General features: G+C 39.9%; 1 protein-coding gene across 4 annotated transcripts in view; it reads left to right on the plus strand.

The window, feature by feature from the left end:
• Positions 1 to 7,297: 7,297 nt before the first annotated feature.
• IWS1 (interacts with SUPT6H, CTD assembly factor 1) overlaps positions 7,298 to 13,411 on the plus strand; it is a 48,529-nt gene continuing 42,415 nt past the window's right edge. For all 4 annotated transcript variants that reach the window (XR_011254453.1, XM_069576886.1, XM_069576883.1 and 1 more), the window contains exons 1-2: positions 7,298 to 9,052; positions 11,031 to 11,146. Coding sequence is in view for 3 of the 4 variants with exons in the window: in XM_069576886.1 (XP_069432987.1) it covers positions 9,019 to 9,052; positions 11,031 to 11,146 (150 nt within the window). In the remaining variant the exon portion in view is untranslated. The remainder of the gene's footprint in view (positions 9,053 to 11,030; positions 11,147 to 13,411) is intronic.

Here is a 13,411-nt window from a genome sequence, read left to right on the forward strand (position 1 = left end):
GCATCCTAGTCAAGATCAGTTGACTGTAGATATGAGGATTTACTTCTGGATTCTCACTTCTATTCGATTGGTCTATATGTCTGTCCTTATGCCAATACCAAACTGCTTTGATTAATGAAGGTTTGTAGTAAAATTTGAAAGTGAAAGTCTCCCAACTTTGCTCTTATTCAAAGTTGTTTTGACTCTTCAGGATTTCCTTGTGATTGCATATGAATTTTAGGACAGGTTTTTCCATTTCTGAAAAAAAAGTACTATTGCGGTTATGATAGGGATTGCATTGAATCTGTAGATCATTTTGGGGTAGTATTACCACTGTAAGTCTTCCAATCCATGTACATGAGATATCTTTTTATTTATATATTCTTTGTTTTTAGAAATGTTTTGTATTTTCAGTGCACAAGTCTTTCACTTCTTTGGTTAACTTTATTCCTAAGCGTTTAATTCTTTTTGATGCTCTGATAAATAGAATTGCTTTCTTAATTTCTTTTCAGATTGTTCCTTCCTAGTGTATAGCTTTGTGTGCTGATTTTGTATGGCAACTTTGGTCTGCATAGAAGTATTATTCACCGTAGCCAAAAGGTGGCAAATATGCAAGTATTCATCAAGAGAAGAATGGATAAACAAAGTATATCGGTGCTTTGTATATATGGATAAATATGGATATCCATATATATGTACAATAATTTAACCCTTAAAAATGAAGTTCTGACACATTCTATAACATGGATGAACCCTGAAAATATGCTAAGTGAAATAAACCAGTTACAAAAGGGCAGACATTGTATGCAATATAAAGAATAGGCAAATTCATTGAGAAAAGATTAGAAGTTATCAGGGGCTGTGAGGAAGGCAAAATGAGGAGCTACTGTTTAATGGGTGCAGCGTTTCTGTTTGGGATGATGAAAATTTTTTGAAATAGTGGTGATAGCTATATAACATTATAAATATAATGAATTGTACACTTAAAAAAATATTTTACCAATATTACAAAAATGGCTTAAAAAAAGACTGTGCAGTTCACTTGGTCCAACCATGATTTCACAGCTGACCCCCTTTATGACATACTGACGGTCTCGGCTCCCACACTTCCAAGGAGGTGGTGCTCATCACAAACCAAAACCAAAGCGAACTAAAACAAAACAAAAAAAAGGGTCATTTTGTAACTTAAAAAAAAATTCTTTTAAGTTGATTAAGTCTTTATTTATTTATTTTGATGGCATGGCATGTGGAATTTCCCAACCAGGGATCCAACCCGCGGCTTCTACACTGGGAGAGCACAGTCTTAACCATTGGACCATCAGGGACGACCTTCCTTTTGTAACTTGCATAATTATTCAGCCACATACATGATTGTGTGTTGAAGAGGCTGTGCTCAGGACAGAGCACACATCTATACAAAGATGGTTTCTATACAAAGCAAGACCAGAATCCATGAAGATATCTCTGCCTGATCATTGGGCCAAGAGATGGGGCCCAAGCATAACAAATTGGTCTGGTTAGCTTCCACATCATGATCAACTGGAGACTGGCACTTCTGGTTTTCAGGTTATGAGTAGTAAGCCCATTAGTGGGGTATGAAGTTAATTTAATATGCTAACCTAAAACATTCCGTTATTTTACCAGCAAAATAGGTGTATTCAGGAACAGCAAAGAATTGCAGTTCATGACATGCAATCTATGGTGAACTGCAGGGATATCCAGAGAACAAAAGAGAGGACCGTTTTCTTTATAGAGGAGGGGGCATTGGGAGAGGCTGTTAAACAGGGTCCACCGAATGAAACTTCTAATTTGAAGTGTAGCGGCTTTTCATTGCCTAAGTTGTGATGGCTTCTCATTGGCTGATGGTTGCCAGCCCAGGAAAAATTTTTCCTAGCTCCTGCTGGGTAGTAGAGCAGTAATCTTCTTCCTGTTGGAGATGTAAAGATACTTCTCTCTCTGTTGGGTCTGTAACTGATATGAGCAGTAGAGCATTAGAGCTCCCCTTTCTGACCTACTGACTCCATTGAGGCTTCTGCTTATCCATTTCACAGGTATTATATGACAAAATCAGAACTGAGTAGAAGTTAGCATGTGGAACTAGAGTAAGTGTTTTATGCTGTTAACAACCTTAGAAGCTTATTTGCACCATTTCCCCTTGTCCTCCCTTCCCCCAACAGAAAACCAATGTTTTGTTTCTTATACAATCTCAGATTTTAAAAACATAGTTAAAAGCATCAACAAATATATGTACTTTTCCCCTTTCCTCTGTTCTGCGCTTTGCCTTTTTTCACAGTTCAGAAGTCTTTTTATGTATCAATACATAAGAGAGTTTCTTTGCTTTTCACTATAGCTATATAACATTCCATTGTTCAGATGTATCATAATATTGTGATCATTCCTGATTAGATATTTAGGTTATTTCCAGCATTTTTCAATTAGTGCTGCAATAAGTTAATTTTGTAGATACATCATTTGTACATAGCCAAGTGTATTTGTAGGATACATTTTCTGAAGTTCAATTACTAGGCTAAAGAGTATATGCATTTGTAATTTTTATAAATATTCCAGCTTGCTTTCCGGCAAGTAGTAAGAAAGGAAGGGCTGCTGTAATATACTCCCGCCAGTACCCTGGGAGAGGGCCTCTTCCTCCATGGCCTCACCAGTGGAATACTCTCAGATTTTTGCAATCTGAAGTGAAAAATAATATCTCAGTATAATTTTAATTTGCTTTGATCTTGTTTGAGGATATCTTTTATGAATTTTAGAGCCCTTAATATTTTCTCTGTTGTGAATTGTCATATCTTTTGTCCATTTTTCTACTGGTTTATTGGTCTTTTTCTATTGAGTTATTGATTTCTGGGGTTTCTATATTCATTAAGGAGATTAACCTTTTGTTCTATAAATTTTTTAAAGATTTTTTTTAATGTGGACCATTTTTTTCTTAGTTTCATTTTTTTATTGAAGTATAGCTGATTTACAGTGTTGTACCAATCTCTACTGCAGAGCAAAGTGACTCAGTTATATGCATGTAGACATTCTTTTTTTTAATATTTTTTTCCATTATGATTTATCACAAGATCCTGAATATAGTTCCCGGTGCTACACTGCAGGGCCTTAGTTATCACAAGACATTTAAATTCAACAGCCTGAGGCCTGACTTTGCCCCGGTCCTTACTCAGGACAAGTGGAAATGTTAAACATCATCCTTAGTAATAGATCTGTTGTTGTTTACAACCGAGTGAATTGTACTGCACTGTTCTGTTAGTAATAGAGCAGAACAGTACTGAAGACCTGAGCCAGGAAGTTCCCTTTTATCAAATGACACAAAGTCCACCCTCTGGCTTAAAAGTTCCAGATAACAAAATGGAAAATAAATTCATATTTAAAATGTAGCCCACCAGGCTCCTCTGTCCATGGGATTTCCCAGGTAAGAATATTGGAGTGGGTTGCCATTTTCTTCTCCAGGGTCATGTGGACCATTTTTAAAGTCTTTATTGAATTTGTTACAATATTGCTTTTGTTTCATGTTTTGGTTTTTTGGCCAAGAGGCATGTGGGATCTTAGCTGCATGACCAGGGATGGAACTTTACCTAGAAGGTGAAGTCTTAATCATTTCTCTTAACCACATAGAGAAGGCTCTATGATAGTTGAATAAAAAAATTTTTTAATTCCTAGTCATTTATCTTTTGGTTTTGTTAATTGTGTGTTGTTTCTGCCATGCATATGTTTTTACAGTTGTTTTACTATTATGTTTAATTTTTTGTGTGTAGTCAAAATTTTCAGACTCTGGCTTTGGCTTTTCAATCTTTGTCTGAAAGTTTTTTTCCCTCCATTTTTAATAGGGAATTCTTAGGTGGGGTTTTGGTTGTTCACACAAAGTTTTGCCATTTATAGTATTCTATGACCATTTTGTTAATTTCATATATTCTGGCCATCCTTCCATGTGAGGGCTAAAGATTCAATTAAATTGTATTAGTGGCAGTGCAGTGTGCCATGGTATTGATGTTTAATGATTCATTATCCACTACTCATGGGCTTTCAAGTGGGTCCAACTTTTCAGTATTCTAACGATGTGGCAGGACAAATCTTGCATGTGTCTTAGTGAGTGGTGAGTCTGCCATGTGCGGACACTGCACAGAGCTGGAAAGCAGGCTTAGAACACGCTTGTTTCATTTGTTTCTTCACCTGCAGGGACCCCTAGTGGCTCAAGCACAAGAAGGCAGGTCAGACTTGGAGACGGCTTCTCTCACAGAGAATAAAATAATAATGAAACAGAGAATAATGAAAATAGTGGTCACTCACCTAGAGCCAGACATTCTGGAGTGTGAAGTCAGCTGGGCCTTAGGAAGCATTACTATGAACAAAGCTGGTGGAGGTGATAGAATTCCAGCTGAGCTATTTCAAATCCTAAAAGATGATGCTGTTAAAATACAGTATGTCAGCAAATTTGGAAAACTCAGCAGGGGCCACAGGACTGGAAAAGGTCAGTTTTCATTCCAATATCAAAGAAAGGCAATGCCAAAGAATGCTCAAACTACTGCACAATTGTGCTCATTCCACATCCTAGCAAGGTAATGTCGTTTAAAATCCTTTCAGCTAGGCTTCAGCAGAATGTGAACTAAGAATTTCCAGATGTAGAAGCTGGATTTAGAAAAGGTAGAAGAATCAGTGATCAAATTACCTACATTCATTGGATAATAGAGAAAGTAAGGGAATTTCAAAAAAGATCTGCTTCACTGACTATGCTTAAGGCTTTGACTGCGTGGATCACAACAAACTGTGGAAAATTCTAAAAGAGATGGACATACCGAACCACCTTATCTGTTTCCTGATAAATCTGTATGCAAGTCAAGGAGCAATAGTTAGAACCGGACATGGAACAATGGACTGGTTCAAAATGGAGTACGTCAAGGCTGTATATTGTCACCTGGTTCATTTAACTTCTACGCAGAATATGCCATTAAGATACCAAGTTGGATGAATCACAAGCTGGAATCAAGATTTCCAGGAGAAATATCAACAACCTCAGATATGCAGATGATACCACTCTAATGGTAGAAAGTGAAGAGAAGCTAAAGAGCCTCTTGATGAGGGTGAAAGAGGAGAATGAAAAAGCTGGCTTAAAAACTTAATACCCAAAAAACTAAGATCATGGCATCCAGTCCCACCACTTCATGGCAAATAAAAGGGGGAAAAGTGAAAACAATGACAGATCTTATTTTCTCAGGCTCCAAAATCACTGTGGACAGTGACTGCAGCCATGAAATTAAAAGACACTTGCTCCTTGGAAGGAAAGCTATGACAAACCTAGACAGTTTATTATAAAGCACTTTGCCAGCAAATGTCCGTATAGTCAAAGCTATAGTTTTTCCAGTAGCTATATGTAGATTTGAGTTGGACCATAAAGAAGGCTGAGTGTCAAAGAGTTTATGCTTTCAAATTGTGGCACTGGAGAAGACTCTTGAGAGTCTCTTGGACAGCAAGGAGCTCAAACCAGTCAACCCTAAAGGAAACCAACCCTGAATATTCATTGGAAGGACTGATGTTGAAACTCCAATACTTTGGCCACCTTATGGGAAGAGTGGACTCATTGGGAAAGACCCTGATGCTGGGAAAGACTGAGGGCAGGAGGAAAAGGGGGCAACAGAAGATGAGATGGTTGGATAGCATCACCGACTTAATGGAGATGAGTTGGAGCAAACTCCGGGAGATGGTGAAGGGCAGGGAAAGCTGGCATGCTACAGTCCATGGGGTTGCAAAGAGTCAGACATGACTTGGCAACTGAAAAACAACAACAAGGGGCCTTGAAATCTTCTGATTCAACCCCCTCATCTAACACAATAAGCTCAGAGCTTGACACAGAACCCAGATTTCTGACCCCCGAGTCTGAAGTTCTGCCAGTGCCAGGCTGCTCTTGAAATCGTATGACTTTTCACTCCCAGAAATATTCAGCAAGTTGCAGTGTCTCAAAAGGCTGGGAGGATGGTTCTTTCATGGTTATCAGTCAAGGGAAACAGAGTTCAGGTCTGCCACAAGCTCATTTCTCCCATGCCTCTCATGTCCCTTCTCTATCTTTAGTATCCTTAGGGGGAAAAAACAGCCTCCCTTCCGAGTGGCCTCTCTACCACCAGCTGTGCTGGGACTGGAATGAGGAGTGGAGAGAGACAGTGGTCTTCAAAATGCAAGGCAGACAAGACTCAGAAATTGTATCTGTTCTGCTCCAAGATCTGTCCTTTGGAGGCTCTGAAAGACAGCCACCTGGTGGTAAGGGGCTCTGGAAAACTCTCCTGGAGCTGTGTTTGCATTTGCAAGCACAATGCTTTAACTAAGACTTATGCTTGTTTCAAAAAGCCTGTCCTATCTCACTGAGTTAATGGCTTCTTGAGTACAAAACAAAGACCTGACACTTCCTTACAGCCTTTGGCTCTCTGCACATTATGCTGTGTTCAGTCTGCTTCTATTTCTCCATTGTCTAAACCATCAGGACAGTTAGAATTTTTATGTTAAAACTGAGTCATTATCCTTTTGTAATTGCATTGCTTAACCCAATTACTTTCATAGCTGTTGGTTGTGTATGTTTGGTGAAACTACAAGATCTTTATTGACACGATTTGCAGCGTGTTCTCTTCCTGGATTTCTGCCCCATTCACTCACCTTATTACACAGGTACAGCCTCTTAGAAGAGAGGTTGATCTCTTTGGAAGAGAGATGGATCCTGAGCCCTCTTCTACTAAATGGAAGGAAATGATTTTTTTAATTTTCTACCTTTGGTTCCAAGCACTGTTAATTCCTTGCTCTTGATTCTCACAATAGCTTAATAAGATGTCATTCCTACAGCTGAAGGGGTAGACTGGGATTTCAAAGCTGTTTTCCACTGTACGCACAGGGGAAAGACTGCCTATGAACTCTCTTGCAAGAAAATGGTCATTTCTAGAGAAACCACCCCTCTCTCCTCCTTTCCATGTCCTTTTCTGGAGCCTAGAACTGGGTTCTGCTGGAGTATTCTGACTGCCTAGCAATGGTTCCAGGATTATCAAAGCTGGGATGTGGCTTCACTAATGACATTCTGAGAATTCATAGCATAGCTAACATCATAAAATTCATAAATCTGAACTCCAAGGTAGAATGTGGACTTTTCAGGGCACCACATGGGTCCTTACAGCAGGCTAGGAATGCCTAGAAATCCAATCCAAGATGTATGCTTTACCAACTAACAAACGAAAGGCCTTATTTCTGCAAGTCTACACCTCCTGTGGAATATTTCCTATACTTCCTCCAATCTAAAGGCAGTAATATTGTCCTCTCTGTTTAAGACAAAAAATAAGCAAGAAAATGGACTTTATTCGGGGTATTGCAATAGGGAGAGTACACCAGATATGAAGATCAGAGTATCTAGTACAGGGGAGATGCTGTTGTCTGAGACTTTCCTAGAAAGGACTGTGTGGTGATTTATAGTTGTGATTGATTTGCAATCAGAAGCTTCAATCAGTAGTGAGAACAGAAAAATGCTTATTCCTGCATTTAGTTATTTTGGGGCTTCCCTGGTAGCTCAGCTGGAAAACAATCTGCATGCAATTCAGGAGACCTCTGTTCAATTCCTGGGTCATGAAGTTCCCCTGGAGAAGGGATAGGCTATCCACTCCAGTATTCTTGGGTTTCCCTGGTAGCTGAGACGGTAAAGAATCCGCTAGCAGACCTGGGTTCCATCCCTAGGCTGGGAATATCCCCTAGAGGAGGGCATGGCAACCCATTCCAGTATTCTTGTCTGGAGAATTCCCATGGACAGAGGAGCCTGGGGGGCTACAGTCCATGGAGTCTCAAAGAGTCAGACACGCCTGCGCGACTAAGCACAGCACAGCACTAGTTTTAGAGGGGCAAAGACACGAACAGAAAGTTGCAAGATCTGAGCAGGTTCGGAAGAAAGGGGAAAGGTCTTCTGCCTTGTCATGGGTAAACTAGGAGATCATCTCTAATTCTTACAGTTCAGTTCAGTTCAATCACTCAGTCGTGTCCGACTCTTGGCTGGTGGCTCAGACGGTAAAGTCTTACAGGTCTCATGAAAAAGAGTGGAGAATAACTTTTACTTGAGAGATAGGAAGAAGGATGGTTCTTTACAGTCAGCTTTCTGACAGGTCAGATAATTTCTCAACCATTGTTGTTTCTCACAAGCATGTAGTGCTCAGGTGAAGTTCAACATTGTCACTTCAGCAAGATTTCATCCGGGAACCCTTCTGGAAGCAAAAACCTGTACTTCCCAGTGTAAACCAAATGGCTTCTTAAGATGGAAATTAAGTCGTAATTTTTAAAAAGAAAGGAAGAAAAATGCCTTGAAAAGAGGCTCTTTTGATCAAGCCACTTAGAAACACAGCATAGCTCGCTAGGCTTCGAACTACAAGTCCCAGACGGAAATGCGCCACTTCCCGTACTAAGGGCGGGAATCAAGGGCCTCGCTGCATGATGGGAATGATAGTTAATTTCCGTATGATGGAAAATTTAATTTTAGCGAGTCTTCATTTTTCTGAACAGTAGTCCAGAAGGTACTCAAACAAAGAGCGGGCGGAGAACCCATAAAGTAACACTGTCATCTCCATGGGGAACAGACCACGTTCCTCAAAGGAGACGATTGTAATTGCTGTCGCGGCTCCCGCTCAATTTTCCCACTAGTCTCCTTTCCGGCCATGCCGTGCGTCATTACCGTTGAGTCTTCTCATTGGCCAGATGACATGAGACAGCGCCTGCGCACTGCACTCTTTTGAGGGTCGTGGGCAAACGCCATTTTGGCCCAGAGGTGCTTCTGGGAAGTAGATTACCGACCCGCGCGCCTTGGTCGCCAGCAGGGTACGGCCTTTTCTGCTGGCGTTTGTAGGTCCAAGTGTGCGCGTCTGCCGCCGTTGCTGCCTTACTCTCCGCAGTCTCCCAAACCTCCAGTTGGGCGGGAGCCTCTGAGCACCGGGCCGCGCTATCGGTGGTCACAGCGCCGGCAAGGAAGTGACGGGGGCGGCGCGGGGCCCAGACACTCCCCGCCTAGAGCCGCCTGCCATGGACTCGGAGTATTACAGCGGCGACCAGTCAGGTGAGGCAGGGACGTAGGGGACAGGGCTGGGGGGCGGTGCGATTACTCGACCGGGCTGGGCCACGCACTCCCGCGGGGAAGAGAAGGAGGCCCCAGAGACGTTCTCCCGGTGCTGGGTCTGGTGTTGACTGAGGCGTAGCGAGGAGAGCAGGCAGCCCTGCTGCGGACCCAGAAGTTAGAACCTTGGAGAGGGAATTCTGGACGGAAAGCCGTCTTCCAGATCGGCGAAAGATGATGCTGAAATGGGAGCCACTTCTAGATATCAAATGCTTACTGTATGCAAAGTACTAGGAATGGCCTCTCCTGATAGGGAGTTTCTTTGAGGGGTTGAGAGTGATTTTCGAGAATCCCGGGGAGCTAGCTGTTCAGTGGGGGTGCAGGATCTTACCTGGACTTTTCACTTGGAGCTGAAACTGGTTTGACTACGCCTGCAAACTGGTGTCTCCCATTAAAGAAAACATCGGAGTTGAGTTGTATACGTATTTTAGAATAAGGTGTGTACCTCTGGGGCTTACTAGTGATTTTTGTGCCTTTCCTTCACTTGAGATCTTTCCTCTTTGTCATCCCTTAAGTGCTTGCTTTTCCTGTTTATAAACACGGGACCCCACTTTGTTAACACAGTGCTGGGCACCAGGGAACCAAAGACGAATAAGGCAGAACCTCATGGGGAATAAAAACATACTTTTGTTTTTCTATTGTGTTCTAGTTCCAGTGAGTATTCTCTGTCAGAAGTGCTTAAATCAATTTCCAAGCATTAACTACCTTCTTTTCTGTTTTGCGTTCGCATCGATTCTAGTATATGACGACGAATAGTGGACTGCAAACACGCTTCCAAACATATTCTGCTGTTTGGCTTTAAACGTTTTCCTGATGTTTTCAAAATAGTTGTCAGTTCACTTGTGTTTTTAAATTTAGCATGCTGAAAGATATGAAAAGTTAGCAATTCCCCGACTTTTTCTTTTTTTTAGCCGTTTTTGATGTTTATCCCTGTATTCCTAACTTATGGTATCTTGTTGCATCATTTTTAGGCATTCTGTAATTATTTCCTATTCTGCTAGGACAGGGTTTTAACCTCTTCTGCCCCTCCCCACCCCGATTCTGACCGTTGAAGCATAACTTTTCATTACACTTCCAATTTTTTTTTATTATGACCTTATAGTAAAAAGGTTAAATATATGTATATTCAGTGCTGCTTAGCTGAGTAGAATAGTTCATTAGTATGATAGTGATTTCATTCTTAAACCTTTTTTTGTTTTTTGGTTTTCCTGTAGTTGGCTGATTCATATTTTAAATTTTATTTTTATTAAACTTTTAACCAAGGCTTCCTGTATCCTCCAACAGCTCTGAATTCCTCTCAGTACAATTTTACTTTGTATTTTTAAAGTATTGGTTAAAGATGGGTAGCGATTTGTTTTATAATAGTATAGTAGTATATGCTTTTGCTTCAAGGAGTTCACACTATTTCTGGAATGGAATTCTGTATGCTCTTCATTCATAAACAAATACTATACCAGGTAGTGTTCTCCACTCCAGGGATTCATCAGTGAACTAGAATCTCTGCTCTTTTGGCACTTTTATTCAAGTGAGGAAAGAATCACTTTAAACAAAATTAACTTGGAAACTCATGTAGTCCGTTAGTAGGTGGTAAGTGCGTGCTGTGGGGAAAATAGACTTCGTTATTTTAACAAAGTTGAAAGTGCACACTGTCATTTAGAATTTGTTGACTTGATTCTTGGTGGCATTTCTTAAGCTTCACATTCCTTTAATGATACATTTTCACTGCCACATGTCAACAGTACAGGTTATGACTGTTAGTATTTATGTATGTATTGTACTTGTTCACAAATTAGCATTACTAGTTATGCTTCATCAGTGGTAACCTTTGCTCTTACATTATTCTTGATTCATTGTGTTCATTTCAGTTGAGGATGTCATCCATCTTACTCCTTAAGTGGGTTTTTGTTTTATTTTTAAGCAGATGATGGTGGCGCTACCCCAGTACAGGATGAACGGGATTCAGGGTCAGACGTTGAGGATGATGTAAATGAGCAGCACTCTGGATCAGACACTGGAAGTGTAGAACGTCATTCAGAGGTATTGGCTAAACAACATCTTTGGGGAGGCTTTTCCCTTGCTTGTTCTATGAGACTTGTTTTATTTAGGAGATGTAGAGACCCTGTCATGGGGTCTAGTCTGCAAACCCTTCAAAAATAATAGAGAACTGCTTTAAAAATAAATAGGGATAGTCTGATTACTTATGAAATCATAGGGAGTAAGTACTGATTGAGTCTCATGTTGGATATTAGGCAGTCTCAACTGTGCTTATTGATTCAGAAAATAGGTCAGGTGTTTGATATTTGACTAGACTTCCTCATTCCCAGAATGATGTCTTAATGCGACAGTGAGGATTTGCAGTCTGAAGAAATACCAATTGAAACAAAGTTATGGGGATTATCACCTGTTACCTTTGTGTCATTTTAATTTGCTTGCCTGGTTATACAGTCTTGTATTGCACAATGTTAACAAAATAAAATTGAGGCTTTAAAAAAAATTCAGCTGTAAGTTTTTAATAAAACACAAATTGAAGTGTAGGAATGATAAAGATAATGATAAAGATATGCCATATATTTTGCTTAACTACACATGCACAGAAAATTGCCCAACTTTAGGTTATTACGTGCAATAATAGATGCAGTTGTTAGAGACTGTATTACTGACTCTGTCCTTTGATATGTCTCTGGTTTAGCCATATATCCAACAAATACTTACTGAGCAGCTGCTATGTGTCAGGCTCTTTTGACATATCAGTGACTTAATGAGGTTCCACTGCTACGAAAATCCTTCTCTTGGACTTGTTTTCCAGTAGCAGAAGAAAGACATTAAACAGTATACTTTAAAAAAAGAAAATTGTATAGTTTGTTAGAAGATGGTAACTGCTGTGAAGAAAGAGGAAAGAAAGAATGGAGTGAAGGGTGTCAGGGTGGAGGGCAGGCTTTAGTGTTGAATAGGGAGGTACGTGTAGGCCTTATTAAGAAAGTGACGTTTGAATCAAGATGTGAAAGGAGGTGAAGGAGTAGCTACATGGCTCTGTAGCGAATGACCATTCCCAACAGAGATCTAACGTGGGAGCCATTGTGGCTACAGTAGAATAAATACGGGCAGATATGAGATCAGAAGTGGGAGGAGGGCTTACCTTTTAGTTATTTGGGTGTCATTTTGGTTTTTTGTATTCTATTAGGCATTTAGACTAAATTCTAATTAATATGTAATTGATAGGTAGAAATTACTTGATAATGTAAACATTGTTATAGTATATTTAGCGTGTAACGTCTTAATTTCCCATTTTGGAAAACAGCACCAGGAGATTGACTCATGGCGTCATGCTTCATTTATAAGTGTGTTATAAATGTAGTGTTGACTTTCTTCTCTTCAACTACTTTTTTTTTAATTAGAGATAGATTCTAAATAAATAAATGTGCATGTTGTAAATTTAGAGATTATATGAAAGTTTTTAAAAGAAATTAAAGTCAGTGTATTCCTGTCACAGAAATGACTATTAACTTTTTAATATTATTTCTCCTGCGTTTTTATTCTTATATAGAATGTATATATATGTTTTAAGTTATTTCAAATATATATATATGTCTGTATAACATTTTTATCTCTTCACTTAAGATTTTAAATATTCCCCATGTCATTAAAGATTCTTGCTAAGTGTAATTTTTAATGGCTGCTTAATATTTCATAACATGGATGAACTATTACTTATTCAACAGTTACCTAATTGTTAATATTTAGACTCTCTAGCAATTGTCAGTGAAGTCTGCCATGAACATGCTTTTGTGCTTTTCATAGATTTTCCCCTCTAGAAGGGTTATCCTAATTATTAGTAGTTTTGAGTGGCGGTTGTACCCTTGAAAAACTGCAGTTACATTATATGGAGCAGCGCAGGTTATAGCCCCATAATTTGAAAGATGTGTATTAGTTTCCTCTTCCTGCCATAACAACTGGATACAATTTTAGTGGCTAAAAATAACCCCAGAGCGTTGTTTCTTAAAATTCCAGAGGTCGGAAATCCAAAGTGGATCTCACTGGGTTAAAATAGGGTGTCACTGGGGCTGTGTTCTTTCTCTAAGGGAGAATCTTCTTCCTTGCCTTCTTCAGCTCTACGGGACACTTGCACTGGTTGGCATATGGCTTCTTCCATCTTCAAAGCTAGAGCTGTAGCATCTTCAGATCTCTCAGACCTTTGCTTACTTCCTCGTATGTCTGTTTCTCCGACTTTCCTCCCTCCCCTGCATAAGTGAAGTGAAGTGAAGTCGCTCAGTTGTGTCCGACTCTTTGCATCCGATGGACTAC

Source organism: Ovis canadensis, chromosome 2, assembly GCF_042477335.2.
Source record: "Ovis canadensis isolate MfBH-ARS-UI-01 breed Bighorn chromosome 2, ARS-UI_OviCan_v2, whole genome shotgun sequence".
In the NCBI taxonomy this organism is placed as follows: Eukaryota; Metazoa; Chordata; class Mammalia; order Artiodactyla; family Bovidae; genus Ovis; species Ovis canadensis.